The 19,175-nt window shown below is 38.0% G+C and overlaps 1 protein-coding gene across 7 annotated transcripts in view; it reads right to left on the bottom strand.

Annotated features, from left to right (window-relative positions):
- WNK1 (WNK lysine deficient protein kinase 1) overlaps positions 1–19,175 on the bottom strand; it is a 127,072-nt gene that overhangs the window by 70,302 nt on the left and 37,595 nt on the right. For all 7 annotated transcript variants that reach the window (XM_065942954.1, XM_065942962.1, XM_065942979.1 and 4 more), the window contains exon 2: positions 2,773–2,945. In XM_065942954.1, coding sequence (XP_065799026.1) covers positions 2,773–2,945 — 173 coding nt within the window. The remainder of the gene's footprint in view (positions 1–2,772; positions 2,946–19,175) is intronic.

The following is a 19,175-nucleotide window of genomic DNA, read 5'->3' as shown; positions in this document are numbered from 1 at the left end:
TCGATGTTTTTGGCAAGATTTTCTTCTTCATGGCTGAATAGTATTTCATTGCAGATATACATACCATATTTTCTTTATTATCCATTTATCCATCAGTAGACATGTAGGTTGCTTCCATGACTTAGCTAGTATAAATAATGCTGCAATGAACAAGGGGGTGCATATTATCTTTTTAAGTCCATGTTTCAGTTTCTTTGGATAAATACTCAGAAACTGAATTGTGGGGTCATATAGTAGTCCTGTTTTTAATTTTTTCTAGTCCATCGCCTTAACCTCTTGGCCACGACTTGTTTTTAATTTTTTGAAGAGCCTCTGTACTGTTTTCCATAGTGCTTACACCAATTTAATCCCCAACGACAATGCACAACAGATTTTCCTTTTCTCCACAGTACTTGTTACCTGTCTTTATGATAACAGCCATTCTTTAAAAGAAAAAAATTATTTATTTTTGGTTGCTGGGTCTTTGTTATGCACGTGGCCCTTCTTTAACTGTGGTGAGCAGGGGTTGCTCTAGTTGCAGTGTACAGGCTTCTCATTGCTGTAGCTTCTCTTGTTGCAAAGCACAGGCTCTAGGGCATGCTGGCTTTACTAACTGCAGCTCGTGGGCTCAGTAGTTGCAGCCCATGGGCTCCAGAGTACTGGCTCATTAGTTGTGGCACACAGGGTCAGTCGCCAACGGCATGTGGGATTTTCCTGAACCAGGCACTGAACCAGTATTCCTTGCATTGCAAGAGCGATTCTTAACCACTGGATCCTCAGGGAAGCCCTGATAATAGCCATCCTAACAGGTTATCACATTATGGTTTTGATTTGTGTTTCCTTAATGACAGGACATTAAACATCTTTTCATGTGTGTATTGGCTATTTTTGTATCTTCTTTGCAGAAATATATGATCAAATTACTTGCCTATTTTTGAATTGAATGTCAGCAGGAATGTAAAATTGTGGAAAACAGTTTGGTGGTTCCTCAGAAAGGTAACGAATTACCATATGACTCAGCAATTCTACTCATAGGAACATAGATCTAAAAGAAATAAAACCAGGTACTCAAACACTTGTACACAAATATTCAGAGCAGCATTATTCCCAACAGCCAAAAGGTACAAACAGCCCAAATATCTATCAGCAAGTAAAAGGATAAACAGATTGTGGTTTATCCATAAAACATTATTTAGTCATAAAAAGGAATAAAGCATAGATATACGCCACAACATGAACCTTCACAAGATGGTAAGTGAACATAGCCAAGAACAGACACATATTTTTTATTCCATTTATATGAATTATCTTGATCAGATAAACCCTTAGAGACAAAACAGTTGGTAGGGAGAATGGAGAGTTGTTTGATGGGTTTTAGTTTCAGAAGATGAAGAATTCACCTTCATGTGATTTGTTTACATAGCAACATGAATGTATCCAACAGTACTAAACTATATACACTTAAAAATGATGAAGACAGTAAATTTTATGTGTTTTTACCACCGTAAAAAAAAAAAAATTCCCATCCATAAATCCTAGAGATTAGCTAGTCCAACCATGCATTTTACACATGGAGAACTGAGGCCCAAAGAAGGGGCTCTCAATGCCCTAAATCACAGCTGGCCGAAGTCAGAGCAGGGAGCAGACTTCAACTGTGGTCCAGAGCTCTTTCTACTTTACCTCTTGCTGTCTTTGCTATGAGGCTCAGAAACTGAAACAGATGATGATGGGAAAAGAGAATGTTAAACTTAAAAGAAAAATGCCTAAACACTTAATTGTGTGCAATTAAAGAGAAAATATACTGCGTGTGAAGTGGGTGTTCTTTTACGGTGACAAAAATGTTTAGGAACGTGACAGATGTGGTTATACAACACTGTAAATGTAATAAATACCAATGAGTTGTATACCTTAAACAGGACAATTTTATGAAAATTAAAAAAACTACTGTGTCCTGACAGAATGACAACCCACTAAGTATTCAAACCAGAAAAAGAATCTCAAGATGAAGATATACATAACTATTACCACACAATTTTCCTTAATTCATTCAAATATTCATCAAGTCTCACGTACAGCACCAGGAGCACAGTCTAAGACAAGAAATAGACATGTAAATAAGAAGAATCCTGGACAACTTAGAATAAAGATGTTGCCATAAATATTAGAAAAGTTGGAAGGGAAATTAGAATCTGCAGGGGGAGATAACCTGTGGGCTTTTCACATGTCACGTCTATGCATCCACGAGCACAGGGGTACACCCAGGAGATACAGGACTGCCCACACTTGACCTATCCATATTCCTGGAAGAGGCGATAGGTCTAGCTGTTTGGCTTCAATTCTGATGTTCCTGTGGGAAACTGAATTATCTGTATAAATGTGCCAATACAACTGGCATTCAATACAAAATTTGCAAGGACATAGCAAAAACTGCCCAATATGAAGTGATAAAATAAATCAGTAAAACTTGTCAATAAGCTTCAGCTTCATTTCAACCACTAGAGGGCTACCTTGTCACTTGATGCCTGATCTCTCAGCCACTCAACTTTAGAAACGCCAATCACCATGACTTAAAAGTAACTAGGCTTACTCTGCTACGTCTCAGTTCATACTTACCAACACATAATTACCAGACCACTTTATACACCAGAGGACCTTGTGAGCAGGGACTGTGCTCCCTTACTAATGTTTCCTCCTTAGGATGCTGCGCAACAACAAGAACTGATAAGGCCTGAAATAAGAGATTCAAGTTCTCTTCTATTTCCTGGTCAGCTTTTCTAACAGTGATAGACTTACGTTTTTAGAGTTCCAGATGTCATCAGTTCAGTCACCAACACAATGCACTTCTTTCCCTTTACTGTGGATTCCCAGGAATCATAGAATCGAACAATATTGGGATGCTGAAGACCCTTTAACATTTCAGCCTCTTCTTTAAATCGCTGCCTCTCAGACTTTGTTAACTTCCGATCCTATAATCAAAAAGGAAAAGAGAATATGGTTTAAGGTCAGGAGTTTGGGACTAATAGGTATACTACCATATTTAAAACAGATAACCAACAAGGACCTGCTGTATAACACAGGGAACTCTGCTCAATAGTCTGCAATAAACCAAAAGGGTAAAGAACATGAAAATGAATAGATACATGTATATGTATAACTGAATTACTTTGCTGTATATCTGAAACTAAAAAAAAAAAACAAAAAAAAACACAAAACAGAATATGGTTTAAAATAAAAAAACACACCAAGCCACATAGTCACACTTATATGCTAAATATGTACTATATTATAATGACCAACAATGTTAAAATAAAACATCCTAACACTGAAGTTACTAATAATAACTTCATTAGCCTGTTACAAGGAGTGTGAGAACAGGCTCAAGTGTATTTAAGAAAACTCTCGATTATAAAGTCATGCTTGAGATTATTTTGGTATCTTTACGGTTATTGTGTGCTTCAGATACACAGTTCTTAGGTACAGTTAATTTACCAATTCTAATGTAAGTCACCTATTGACAGAGACATGCAATTTAATAATGAAACAAGACTGTATTTTAGAAGTGGTGAGATCTAAATTTCTCCCCTCTCCCCACCAAGAAAATTGAGGGATGACTGTGTATGCCTTCACCTCATAGGACTGTTTTAAGAAGTAATCTACTAGGCATGTTTCTATCACATATTTAAAGTGCCTGGCACCTTACAGGTTAATTCACTTCTAATCTGAGATAAATGGAGAAAAGCACTTAATCTGATGTTCTTCCCTTGACAAAGCACCATACACACAAACTCTGCACTGCCCTGTAAATTAAAGTTGAAACTGTCAACTACCAAAGCACGTAATACATATTTTGGCAAACTATTCCAGGCATACAATAACATAATGTGTCTAAACACTAAAGACTTAATGTAAACTCTCCTGTGTAACCAGATGGCCTTTCCCATTGCTACCCTTGAATAACTCTTGGTAAAGAATCTGCCTGCAATGCAGGAGACCCCAGTTTGATTCCTGGGTCGGGAAGATCCATTGGAAAAGGAATAGGCTACCCACTCCAGTATTCTTGGGCTTCTCTTGTGGCTCAGATGGTAAAGAATCTGACTGCAATGTAGGAGACCTGGGTTCGATTCACCAGTACTAGTACCAACTTTCACTACTACTACTACCCTGATTAGATATACCATTTCTATCTCAAAATACCACACTAGGCATTCTTTGAAATTATGCTAGTCATTAGATCTTCTAGGAGATCTTATATATATATATTAATAATGCATACTATATATCACAAATTCAAATGATTTAATAACTATTTTAATACAATTTGTTTTCAATATGCTATGTATTTTATTATATGAACTTAAAACATTATTCTAGCTTTCATTATTTAGCCTTCTGGGGCATAAAAAACTCTGTAAGTACATCTCTTAGGCTAAGCTAGCAGTAGAACTGCTGGATCACAGGGAACAGGTATTAACAGACTGCTTTTCAAAGGGGCCAGGCCTGGCACTACAGTGCTATCACTAGTCTTGGCCATGACTCCATGTAAAAGTGAAAAGTGACACTGTTAGTTGCTCGGTTTTGCTGGACTGTGACTTCCAAGTAATTCAAGCTCAAATCCTTATCTCATACTTGCATGAACACAGCTCCCAGACAATGAACTCTGAGGGCAAACTTTTTTTCACGTGACTTGGGAAAAACCGTCGTTTCCCTGACTCAGAAACTGAAATTTTCTCTAGCCTGTCTTTATATTAAAGGTGTTGTTCCTCTTTAGGGCTTCCCAGGTGGCACTATGATATCCACAAGTGTTTTAACCTATACAAGGTTTGCAAACCTTTTCTGCAGAAAACTCAAACCAAAGTAATTTATTCATGTCTTTCTCTACTGCCACCATCCTATTTCATTCAAGCCGTCAGGATCTCTGCCTGGATTTCTGCAGTAAACCTACTAGCTGTTTCCACACGCCTAATCTTGTTACCCCTGTACAATGTGTTTTCCACTCTGTCCAAATGCAGTCAGAATATCTTAACGTCAATTTAATCAATTCTATGGTATGCCCACTTCATTGATTCTTAGAAATGTCATTTTCCACACTTTTAACATCTCTGAAATTAGAGTGCATCATATAATTGGAATCTTAGACTCAGTGAAGTACTATATGTCATAATCCTGTTTAAAACTCTCTAATAGCTTTCTGCAGCCTTTAGGATAAAGGTGGAAAACCCCATGACCTACGAGGTCCCACACAATACAATTCTTGCCCACTTGCAAAGCCTTATTTCTTGTCACTCTCATGTTTCCTTTCTCAAGCATGGCATGCTTCTTCCCATTCGGGTCCCTCATACATGCTTCCTTCTATACAGGATGCCCTTCCATGGACCTTTCATGCCTGGTTAATGTCCAGCCATTCCCACAGGGATAGAATTGTTGACTGCCCCGCACTCTAGGTTAAATCATCCCCTCCCACCTATCTGTACGGTGACATGAACTATGTATATGCCTCTTTCAGAGCTCTTAGTCACAAAGTAATATTATAGTGAGGCTTATTCTAAAAGCAGTGACAAAATGTTTTTTCAGTGTTCTATCTTTAGCATCTGATAACCTAGCATTGCTCAACTGCCATGTGTTAAATGAATTCATGAATGTGCTTTCCAAAAAAAAAAAGTATGTGTGCTTCCCCCCCCCTCCCCCCCGCAAAAAGTGTGTGTACATTCTTAACAAGTAGTTAGCATTTCCTAAGGAATAAAAGAAATTCTTACGACTTAAAAGAAAGGTAAGGATTAAATTTGGGCCTCTGAGACTGAGTAACTTAACACAACTCAAACATTACAGCCAATCTGCAAAGGTCAAGGCTGCCACCATTTTGATTTTTAAAAGGATTTGTTAGAAGCCATTGTAAAGTCTGCCAACTACTCATTTATAGGAAAATATAAAAGAGGGGCAGGCATGCTAGTAACCAAACAGGGACTTCTTCCGCGACAAAAATCTACAATCAATTTTCTTCTCCAGATTAAATACACTGAATGCAACTTTTACCTAATTTTGCCTCAAAGTCATCTATACTGTAAATGGAGACTATTTTATGTGTCTGTTACAGATTTTTATCCTCCCTGAAAGCTATTGATGACTTATTTTAAGGGAACCTTGCTTTAAGTCTTTAACATTAGAAATATGAGTACAGGACTTCCCTGGTGATCTAGAGGTTAAGAATCCACCTTGCAATGCAGGGAACATCGGTATGATTCCTGGTCCAGGAAGATTTCTACATCCCGTGGAGCAACTAAGCCCGTAAGCCACAATTACTGAGAGCACCTGCAGCAACTACTGAGCCAGCACCTAATAACTACTAAAGCCCTCAGGCCCCAGAGCCTGTGCTCTGCAACAAGAGAAGCCACCACAATGAGAAGCCCACACACCATAAAGTAGCCCCTACTGCTGCAACTAGAGAAAAGCTCATGTGCAGCAATGTAACACTCACTACACCCAAAAATTAATATCAATTCAGTTCAGTCGCTCAGTCGTGTCCGACTCCTTGCGACCCCATGAACCGCAGCACGCCAGGCCTCCCTGTCCATCACCAAATCCCAGAGTTCACCCAAACCCATGTCCATTGAGTCAGTGATGCCATCCAACCATCTCATCCTCTGTCGTCCCCTTCTCCTCCTGCCCTCAGTCTTTCCCAGGATCAGGGTCTTTTCAAATCAGTCAGCTCTTCGCATCAGGTGGCCAAAGTATTGGAGTTTCAGTTTCAACATCAGTCCTTCCAATGAACACCCAGGGCTGATCTCCTTTAGGATGGACTGGTTGGATCTCCTCGCAGTCCAAGGGACTCGCAAGAGTCTTCTTCAACACCACAGTTCAAAAGCATCAATAAATACAGAGTAAATTAAAACAACAACAACAACAACTATGAAAACAGATTACCAACTAAGTAGGGAAAAAGCCCTACCAAGTAATTTGGTGTTTCTTTAAATCATCTGTTAACTTGTTCTATCTATAAGACTTCTTAATCTAGGACAATTTCATATCTCAGAGAATTACACTATTTTAGCACCCACAAGAATTACTTTGTAAAACAATGTAAAAGAGATCAAAACTAACATAAGCACACAGACCATAAGAACACCTGGGGCTTTTTAATTAATATTTGTCAAGTGTTTGCTATTTACACTAACTGGTTGTTTTACTTCTGTTCCCATTCTCAGAAAACCCATAGATATTAGGAAATACTTTAAACAGATGAACAGACTCAGAAATTTAGCGTCTTCTTCAAATTCACAATGAGAAGCAGAAGCACAAATTAAATGAAGATTTGATTCATAGCTCATGTCCATTCACTAAACTAGACAAATATATTTTAATTTTTATATAGCTCCTAGAACATTTATCTTCTCAGAAGAGCCATGTTGATATTTGTTATTAACTAGGGATCACTAAAAAGAACTAGGCACTTTACTAAATTATAAAGTATAGTTGAAGGCAAAATAAGAGTATATATTGTTTAAATACTATCATTTGTCAAACATAACAAAAAAGAAGTAGACTCGCAGATACAGAGAACACACTCGTGGTTACCAGCGGGGGAGGGGTCAATGCGGCATGGGGGGTGGGAAGTACAGACTACTGGGTGTGTGACAGGCTACACAGATGTGCTGTACAACACAGGAGATACAGTCAATATTCTGTAATAACTGTGAATGGACTGTAACCTTTAAAAGTTCTATTAAAAAAAAGACTTGGACACTTAAAAAAAACATTGCTAAGTGACAATCAAATTATCATGAAGTCAATGGTAAAATTCATATTTTATTTTTTGGCCACACCATGCAGCATGTGACATCTTAGTTCCCTGACCAGGGATTGAACTCAAGGCCCCTGCATTAGGAGCAGAGTCTTAACCACTGGGGAAGTTCCTCTTTTTAACTTTAAGTATCAAAGAAAATTTCGAGCAGATTACCACAGCTGTTGCTTTTTGGCATCTTCTTCTCCAACATTATCAAACTGGGTAATTCTGGGAGCTTGATACACTATCCCTACTGCAACTCATTACCTTCGGTGTAAATGAGAGCTGATGCAGCTAACCCACTCTATTCATTTCATTCATTTCTTTCCACCTACATAAAATTGTTTTGACAGGCTAAATGAACAAAACCAAGGATCACTGTCACATGACCTCCCATAACATGCACAGTTCCAGGCAGCTAAGGGGTGGAGGTGGGGAGCCTAACAACAACTGAAACAATTGTTCATCTCAGTGCCATCCAAATAACAGTGCTCAGGAGATTTGCTGATGCAATTTCTTCTTGGGTGAGAAATGCAATGTATAATGGCTTAAAGCAATTTGACATCTTCAGTTCCTTGCTTTGTATATTTTAAACATCCTCTGGGGGCATTTTTTCATCCCTAAATTTCAGTATTCTCTAAAATGGCAATCCTATGCCTTCCTATTGGTTATCAGCCCCAGAAACAAACCTTCCAAACAAATTGCTTAACTGAAACAGTGAGCTTGATTTTCATAAAATCAAATCAGAAATATTTCCTTTATTAGTTAATTAATATCTGTACCCCCAGAAAATTTGACACTTGAGACTTATTAACATTTAAACTTCTATTGCATTTTATTTTTAGCAATATTCAAAATTTTACTACTAAAATAAGAACACATACGATAAGTCTACACATCAAAATATGGGTGGAGAGTAGTGTCTGGAACTCCTTGATTAGAATATTTGAGGTCAATATTGGAGTCCTCCCTCTTTATCATTATCTGCACCACACTGACTTCGCAAAGACCTGAGCACGTATTCCATCTTTTACAGTGATACTAATTGTTGGGTGTTGGAATATGGAAATAAAAACTTGTTTTCAGGCATAGAGAACAGCAGTTTGAACCACTGTTTGGGCCCATGCAGCATGGGTTCCAGTAAGTATTTACCAAAAATTTAAAAGAATTATTCTGTATTTTGAAAGAAAGTTATCACATAAAGTTTTCATGTAAATGACTAAGTTCAGATTCTTCTCTCTTATAGGCCTTCATGGTCTAAAATAACAATTCAAAGATAGTAGAAAAGTATTTTGCACTCCTAAAGACGTCTATCTACTAAATACTTTGCTTTTTAACTACAGGTAACATATTCTTCTTCTTGAAAATCCCCAAATAATCAGACTTGAGGCTTGAAGACTTGAGGAAAGGTGGGGAAAATAACTAATAGAAGCAAAATAAGGGTGCTCATGCAAAAACTCTTTAACTGTTAACAACAACAAATATTAATAGGGCTTTTAAAGTGTTGTGAAATACCGTGTGAAAATTAAACCTAAGTTTTACATGGCCAAATCTACAGAGTAAAGCCATGGTGGCTCAGTGGTAAAGAACCTGCCTGCAATGCAGGAGACACGGGTTTGATCCCTGGGTCGGGAAGATCCCCTGGAGGAGGAAATGACAACCTACGCCAGTATTCTTGTCTACGAAATCTCATAGCCAGAGAAGCCTGGCTGACTATAGTTCATGGAGTCGCAAGAGTCAGAAACAACTGAGCTACTGAACAACAAACTCCTTCTACAAATTTCATTATGACCTTCCAATATGACACCCTTAGGAACAGGGTCTATCCTGTAGAGAAGAGAGTCTATTTGAATTTTCCTCAATAGGTAAACAGCTAGATTTAAAAAAAAAAAAAAGAAAAGGTCATCAAAAGAAGAACAGAAAAGAACCTAGCTGTTCTAACTCCTCCTCCATTGCTCCCTTCTCCCTCTGGCTCATCTTAATTCGCATTTTATTTTCTTATAAAACATTCTCTGTTTCAAAGCAGGAAGAAAAAATAATCTACTTACACAAGAAAGTCTAGAGTGCTCTCTCAAACCAGACTTGTGCTAATTTATTTAGTTCTACCACTAAGCATCCTCCACTTCACCCCAAATCTGGGCCACAAATAAGTAAATGTGGGGCTTCAGATTTCACCACCCTTCTCTTTTCAGAGGCACAAAACCAAAAGGAAATTAAAAATATCTAAAGCCTGGTACATATAGAAAGCTTTATGTTAAGGCTAAAAAATATAGCAGATACTTGTAATAGCTGAACCACAAAAGAGTAAACATATTTAGTCCTATCAGAAAATAGCTATTTTCACTAAATGATTTACAATATCTATTGTTTATAATACAGCAAAATTCAGAACACTACCTAGTCTCATAAATAGATTTCATTGAGATAAATCATATTTATCTGAATGTGAATGCAGTTAACTGAGGGCTAAATTCCAACTCTTGTAGGGTAGGAACTTATTTTAAAACTTTCTAAGCAAAGAAAAGAAGGCCAAGGGGGGTCAAGGAGAGTTGAAGGTGGATGCCAAGATCAAAAAACTCTTGATTATTTACAAGAAGAAAATTTTACACTTCAGAGACAGAAGTTACTCTGCAATGGATACCGAAAACAAAGTCCAAATGAAATAGGGTTGATGAATGGTCACCAAGGGAGAGACCAACAAAACAAAAACTTAGTGGGTCATCCTGGTAAGAATTGGCCAGCATGGGAACTTAAATGTGGTAGGTACACATCACAAAACAGCCAGAGTCGCATCACAGAATTCAGAGTCTGATATCCGAACTGTTTTGTTTTGTTCAGGAAAGAAGTCAATAAAATAAAGTCCAATATATAAGAACATGGACTTCCCTGATGGCTTAGTGATAAAGAATCTACCTGCAATGCAAGAAACCCGGGTTCCATCCCTGGGTTGGGAAGATCCCCTGGAGAAGGAAATGGCAACCCACTCCAGTATTCTTGCCTGGTAGATCCCATGGACAGAGGAGCCTGGTACAGTCCATGGGGGTCACAAAGAGCCAGATACAACTAAGCATATAAGAATGCAATGCAGAAGCTTTTCTGTGTTCCTGACAAGATATTAACCCAAGAAAATAAGAACAAAGAAAAAAACTTTTAATTAAAAAAAAGGAGAGAAGACTCTTTAACATAGCCATTCATATGAACTTTAAATACTTATACACCCTCTTTTCTTCTAAATTCTTCTCATTAGCTCAGCCTTAACCTTTCTCTTTACCATACCCCACTTCAGGGGCAGTGAATAAATATTTCAGCTTTCCAAGGAAACTCAAAGTACAGACAATAGTAAGATTTGAAGAGTAAGGAATGAAAAACAAAATCAGAAAGCCTGATTTGCACAGGTACATCCAGCTTTAGAGTTTTATATGGAGAATAAATACTTGATATCCTCATGCTTATCAAGGTCAGACTATTTTAATGTACTGTTTTACTAATTCTGGAGTACAAATTATTATTTACAAATGTCTACTGCACATTTTACCGTCAAAAACTCAATATATCTCCTACTCTACAAAGTTTCTTCCACAAGTCAGCTTATCCACTTTAATTTCCCTGTTTCTCTTTGTCTTTCCAAGTAGTAAAGGTGGAATCTCCTGCAATCTCTGAAATTTCATCATTTTCCACATTTCATTTACATTATTGTAACCCAGTAAAAGGTACAACTATGTCCTATCAAAATAACTATTGCCTAATTACACATTTTTCCACCTCATTCTATTCTTCAGATTCACATGTTCTCCAAAACACTTTTTAATCACACCAAGCCCCCTGCTCTGAAATAGTGAGTGTAAAATTAGCCAATTTTGCTTCATTATAAGAATCTTCTGTGGGTTTCGTAGCCAAGAATTTTCAGGCACTGCCTTCACCCTAGTGAATCAATCAACAGGGGAAAGAATTTCTTAACGACGACTAAGTTTGGGAAACCCTCGGGTACATCAAATCCATATTCCAAAGCCACTCAGATCCAACTTTTCTTCCACACTTTCCAAAACAACCCATACAGGTAGGAATGAATCCTGTAATCTCACACAGCATACTCCTCTCTTTTTCTGCACTTCTGTAACTAAAGAAACTGCCATGAATTTTCTTGCTGTAAAATGCAAACATCCTTCTTGACTAAGTTATTCTGAGGAATCAACATACTGCATGCAAACTTTTAAAACTGTGAAAATCATTACACAAAAGAACAGAATCTTTATGTCAGATACTCCATTCATAGGGATTTACTCCTCTCTATATAGTCCTGAATATAATCCACATTTGGCCAGTTTTACACTGCAGTGGAACAGACTACTGAAGAAGTCATCTGGAATTAACATTTCCTTAATTTGGGACCACAAGAAATATCAGGAATGGGTAAAAGAATTCTGGAATCTGAAGTCAAGTAGACCCTAAGAAGCATCACAATGAACAAAGCTAGTGGAGGTGATGGAATTGAATTCCAGTTGAGCTATTTCAAATCCTAAAAGATGGTGCTGTGAAAGTGCTGCACTCAGTATGCCAGCAAAGTTGCAAAACTCAGCAGTAGCCACAGGACTGGAAAAGGTCAGTTTTCATTCCAATCTCAAAGAAAGGCAATGCCAAAGAATGTTCCAACTACCACACAATTAATTGCACTCATCTCACACACTAGCCAAAGTAACGCTCAAAATTCTCTAAGCCAGGCTTCAACAGTACGTGAACTGTGCACTTCCAGAGGTTCAAGCTGGATTTAGAAAAGGCAGAAGAACCAAACTGCCAACATCCGTTGGATCACTGAAAAAGCAAGAGTTCCAGAAAAATATCTGCTTCTTTATTGACTACACCAAAGCCTTTGACTGCGTGGATCACAACAAACTGTGGATTATTCTTCAAGAGATGGGAATACCAGACCACCTGACCTGCCTCCTGAGAAATCTGTACGCAGGTCAAGAAGCAACAGTGAGAACTGGACATGGAACAACAGACTGGTTCAAAATTGGGAAAGGAGTACGTGAAAGCTGATATTGTCACCATGCTTACTTAACTTACATGCAGAATACATTATGTGAAATGCTGGGCTAGATGAAGCACAAGCTGGAGTCAAGACTGCCAGGAGAAATATCAATAACCTCAGATATGCAGATGACACCACCCTTATGGCAGAAAGCAAAGAAGAACTAAAGAGCCTCTTGATGAAAGTGAAAAAGGAGAGTGAAAAAGTTAGCTTAAAAGTCAACATTCAGAAAACTAAGATCACGGCATCTGATCCCATCACTTCAAGGCAAATAGATGGGGAAACAATGGAAACAGTGACAGACTTTATTTTGGGGGGCTCCAAAATCACTGCAGATGGTGACTGCAGCCATGAAATTAAAAGATGCTTGCTCCTTGGAAGAAAAGCTATGACCAAACTAGACAGCATATTAAAAGGTCTGTCTAGTCAAAGCTATGGTTTTTCCAGTAGTCATGTATGATGTGACGATTGGACTATAAGGAAAGCTGAACATTGGAGAACTGATGCTTTTGAATGGGAGCGTTGTAGAAGACTCTTGAGAGTCCCTTGGACTGCAAGGAGATCAAACCAGTCCACCCTAAAGGAAATCAGTCCTGAATATTCACTAGAAGGATTGATGCTGAAGCTGAAACTCCATCCAATACTTTGGCCACCTGATACAAAGAACTGATTCATTTGAAAAAGACTCTGATTCTGGGAAAGAGTGAAGGCAGGAGGAGAAGGGGACAACAGAGGATGAGATGGTTGGATGGCATCACTGACTCGAAGGATGTAAGTTTGAGCAAGCTCCAGGAGTTGGTGAAGGACAGGGAAACCTGGCATACTGTAGTCATGGGATCATGAAGAGTCGGACACGGCTGAATGACTGAAGAGAACTGAAAGAATTCTGTGTTCTGACTTAAGACAATGAATTACAAATTTATATACATATGAGAGTGAAAGTGTTAGTCGGACTCTTGGTGACCCCATGGACTGTAGCCCACCAGACTCTTCTGTCCATGGGATTCTCCAGACAAAACACTGGAGTGGGTTGCCATTTCCTTCTCCAGGGGATCTTCCTGATCCAGGGATCAATCCCAGGTCTCCTGCATTGCAGGTAGATTCTTTACTGTCTGAGCTATGGGTTTCCCAAGTTATATATGTATATTCTGGCTCAACTAGTTGAACAAAAGATTTCTAAAGGCAGTTCGCTTTTTTAATTACATTAGCAACCAGATGATAACTAAGTGGCAATTTATAAATTCAAGTCATTGTTAATTTTGTTAATAAATTAAGTTTGGCTGTTAGCAGGTTGGCATGCCCTAAAATGTCAGCAAATTTCCCAATTAGTTACTCTGAATTCCTCTGGCAGTTAAAGGGAGTATTTCTGCAGTTATCATTTGTAATTAAAAAGACATTCTCATAGGAATAAAGTATTTATCAAGGAAGACTGCAACAATAAACATTAATTTTATTTCAGTTTAATTTGCAAAACTGAAAGTATATTTTGATTTTATAGTTGTATAAGATCTATAAAGCACAAGGAATATATATAGTTTTCTACTTATGCAAATAATATGTTAACAATTTAAGTTAACTGCAAACCCATTAGGAGGCTACCATAGAAACAAAAAACAAAAACAACTTAGAAATTTAAGTGTTAGCAAAAATACAGAGAAACTGGAACCTTTGGGTATTATTGATAGAAATATAAAATGGTACAGCCACTGTGGAAAAGTCTGGCAAGTTTACTCAAAAATCTAAACACAGAATTACCATATAATCCAGCAATTCCACCTCTAGGTTTATACCCAAAGAAACTGAAGCTGAGACTCACACAGATAACAACTTTTATACCACTATTCACTGCAACAGTATTCACAGTAGACAAAATGTGAAAACCCAACTGCCCATCAACAGAGTAATGGAAAACAAAACCTGGTAAACATGTAAAATGGAATACTATTGAACCAAATAAAACTGTCAGATCTGTCAGTCATAATGGCTGAATACAGACAGTCGTGTGAGTCAGTCTAATGTATGACTGAATTATCTTCCCTTCCATGTCCTCTCCCAGCAGTTTGGTAGGCGCCTTATTTAATTCTATCAGTTTCCTTTTACTTGTCCAACAACATTCTTCACCTTACATCTAGAGTCAGGCTCTCTGGAGTGCCTTACAGTGAGTTTAAACCATGTTTACCACCTTCCTTACCTCATCTTGCTACAGTTATCTGGAGATCGACTAGTGCTTCCTTTTTGATTCCATAGATTATTCATCACAAATTCCCTTTACAGCCATGTTTACATTTTTAACAACTTCATTTATACTGTCAGTCATTATAAAATGGCTTCAATTCTTGATGCCTTAAGTCCTGTTTCAATACTCTACTTCCTTTAAATAGTACATGCCATGGTCTTCTGGGAGTCTGACTTTGGATCTTTAGTATTAATAAACAACTGTATTTTTCCATATGGACATTTATAAGCTGCCCTTCTTCCAAATCTTTAGAGTTCAATTGTTTTGCTAGATTCTGTATAAGATGTGTATCTGTTGGTTTTTGACGAGAATGATGTAATGAGTTCTTTCTGTCTGTATGCAAAGAACTTTTTTAAGTCAGAAAAATCATCTTCTAGGCTATCAATTATTGGTCCCTTTAGAAACACAACTATTCATAAATTGTTTCTCTCTTCTTTGAATTCACTTCTCGTTATTATTGACTTTCTATGGCATCAGCTTTTTTTTTAAATGATATTCAATGTAGATTTAAATTCTGCTACTGTTGTCTTACATTGTCTTCTCAAGCCCTCCTTAAAGTAGTCTGATCTTCTTTCTCTCATGACAGAAACCCAAGTCTCCATGCATCTTACTGAATACATTAGCATTTTAATTTATATTTTTGAATCCCGCATGATTCTTCCGAATTCTCTTATACCCATGCTTTTTTCTTTTTTTAATTTTTTTTCCCCATGCTTTTTTCTTTTGACTTTTTCTTGAACGAAGATAGATCTTACAAACTTCTGTTTATAGCCCCACTGTGAGCCACACATGTGGAAGGCAGGTGATTGGGTGGGAAAAAAAGTTGACAGCCAGGCAGCAGGAAACCTGAATGCTAGAGAAAAGCTCAATGATGTTATTTTTTTCTCTTTAAAATATTATAAACTCGGTGCCAAATTGCAAGGTGATCAAAAAAGATGAAGCCAAAAACGTGGGGTGGGAGAGGAAGGCAGGGGAGAGAAAAGGATTTAGAACTGTCAGTTCAGTTCAGTTCAGTTGAGTCACTCAGTCGTCGTGTCCAACCCCATGGACTGCAGCACATCAGGCCTGCCTGTCCATCACCAACTCCCGGAGTTGTTTCAAACTCATGTCCATTGTGTTGGTGATGCCATCCAACCATCTCATCCTCTATCGTCCTCTTCTCCTCCCGCCTTCAATCTTTCCCAGCATCAGGGTAGCTTTTCAAATGAGTCAGTTCTTCCCATCAGTTGGTCAAAGTACTGGAGTTCTGGCTTCAGCATCAGTCCTTCCACCGTACAAATAAATATGCCCCAGAAAAAAAAGAGAATAGGGAAAAAAACAGGAGTAAAAATGAGAACATTCCCCAAAGCAGGAAAACATTTACAAGGGTCCATTAACAAACAGCCCAACACAACGGATGGCAGAGAAAAGGTAAAAACAAAAAGGACGCTCATGAGAACCAATTATTCCAAGTTAGTAGAGGCTGATAACAGATTTTTAAAGGATTTACATGAGTGATATTATGGTTTTAGGATGCTTTTCATAATCTTTTCTAAAGGAAATCGACCATTTTTTCTTAGTGTATTATATGACAGTAACCTTATTTTTATCCTAAATTTACTATTTAGTTCTCTTGTACCATGTCTCATTTTAACAGACAACAGAGAGACCAATATAATAACACATTTTCCTTCATAATTTTATAGATTTTTCCAGTCATCCAACTTTGCTAAGCTCTGCCTTAAATAGTTCTTCCATAGACAGCTGACAATCTGGTATCTTAATGATTCTAAAAACCACAAAGAAAAGGTCTGATTTGTTCTTCATGACACAGCCCTTTAATCACTTGGCAACAGCCATCATTGCTAGACCCCGGAGATTTTATTCTTTAGATGGAGAGGGCTGGCTGCCCTCTGCCCTGCTACAAGTTTATTACTTAGCTATAGGAGGATGACACAAAAGTGTTCTGGCCTTATTTCTTTATAACAGGAGCTACCATGTGCTACTCACCAAGAACTAGTTACCATACTAAAGAGTCCATATGTAGTCCCATTTAATCTGTGTATCAACCCTAAAAGGTAGATGCTATCATAATCTTCATCTTACAAATGAAGAAAATGGAGGCTTTTAATGACCTAGCTGGAATCTGAATCCAAATCATGTCTCTTTTCCTCAGACTTTCACAAAAACCCTGCAAGTTAAGGACAGAAAAGTCACAGAAAAATGGTTACAATTTTTAAAAAATGAATATGTTTTTGTGCAAAGGCGTGGAGTACTGGAAGCACATGAAAATGTACAAAATACATGGTTGCCTCTGGGAAAAGCAGTGAAAGCAGGATGACGGAACAGACAAGGAGAAACTTTCAGGTTCTGTTGTAAACATGTGCATGTAGCTTTATTATTAAACAACTCAAATTTATTTGTATTTGTATGGCTTTCTCTTACAAGAGTCACAGATTAAAAAAATAATAAGAAAAAAAAGTCTTATTAACCAGAAGTAAAATTACTATGGTTCTGTGCCAAGCTCTTTCACCTTTATATCTTTGCTCTTCCTCAGCCTGTAACACATGTATTTCCCTCCCTGCTTTCATGTGGCTAATTGATTCCGCCAGAAAACGTCCTTGACAAACTCTTGCACTTTGAGGGGGAGGTAGGAAGTAGCAGTGTTTCGGATTTACCCAGATGGTTAAGAAAGTTCCTGTCCTTAGGAAGACAGACAGTTCAGTACAACGGGAAATCCCACAGTTCTTCTCTTCCACGGTGGGCATTCTGGCTACAAGTCTGAGTAAAATCAAACTGCTATTCCCAACTGAAGCCCAGAAGTGGGATATTATGACATGTATTTAAACCTGGACTAACAAATGACTCCTGTATCACCACATGTATAAAAATACAAAGACTAAAAACAGCCAACACTCTTCCAATTTAAGATTAGAAATGGAGAGAAAATTATCAGGAAGGGACACATCAGTCATATTAATGTGTGTTAGTTGCTCAGTCGTTTACGACTCTCTGCAATGCCAAAGACTGTAGCCTGCCAGGCTCCTCTGTCCATGGGCTTTCCCAAGCAAGAATACTGGAGTGGATTGCCATTTCCTTCTCCAGGGGGTCTTCCCAACCCAGGGATTGAACCTGGGTCTCCTGCATTGCAGGCAGATTCTTTATCATCTGAGCCATCAGGGAAGCCCAATCATATTAACAGTTAACGTTATATACTTTAGTACAATGTTCTGTGCTAAATAAGCTACAAAACAGACAACTTTATCTGCCCTACTCAATATTTTTCACAAAGTAAATAATAAATACCTGAAAACTAAAATGGCTCACCATTTTGTGACAAGTTATGGTGACAGAACGATCAAGAAATGCAAGAAGACAAAGTGGTTGTCTGAGGAGGTCTTAAAATAGCCAAGAAGAGAAGCAAAAAGGCAAAGGAGAAAGGGAAAGATATACTCAACTGAAGGCAGAGTTTCAGCAAATAGCAAGGAGAGATAAGAAAGCCTTCCTAAGTGACACAAAGAAATAAAGAAAACAATGGAATAAGACTAGAGATCTCCTTAAGAAAATTGGAGATTTTTGTTCCCTTAAGGGGAACAAACATTTCATACAAAGATAGGCGCAACAAAGGACAAAAACAGAAGGACCTAACAGAAGCAGAAGAGATTTTAAAAAGGCAGCAAGAATACACAAAAGAACTATACAAATAAGCTCTTAATGATCCAGTTAACCACAATGGTGTGATCATTCACCTAGAGCCAGACATCCTTGAGTGTGAAGTCACGTGGGCTTTAGGAAGCATCACTACAAACAAAACTAGTGGAGGTGACGGAATTCCAGCTGAGCTATTTCAAATCCTAAAAGATGATGCTGTTCAAGTGCTGCACTCGATATGCCAGCAAATTTGGAAAACTCAGCAGTGGCCAGAGGACTGGAAAAGATCAGTTTTCATTCCAATCCCAGAGAAAGGCAATGCCAAAGAATGTACAATTGCACTCATTTCACATGTCAGCAAGATTATGCTCAAAATCCTTCAAGCTAGGCTTCAACAGCACATGAACCAAGAACTCCCAGATGTAGCAGTTGGGTTTAGAAAAGGCAGAGGAACCAGAAATAAAATTGCCAACACACACTGGATCACAGAAAAAGCAAGGGAATTCTGAAAAAAACATCTGCTT

The sequence above is a fragment of the Muntiacus reevesi genome, chromosome 1, assembly GCF_963930625.1.
Source record: "Muntiacus reevesi chromosome 1, mMunRee1.1, whole genome shotgun sequence".
Classification (NCBI taxonomy): Eukaryota; Metazoa; Chordata; class Mammalia; order Artiodactyla; family Cervidae; genus Muntiacus; species Muntiacus reevesi.
The sequence above is the reverse complement of the archived record's forward strand: the minus strand, read 5'-3'. Positions and strand labels throughout refer to the sequence as shown.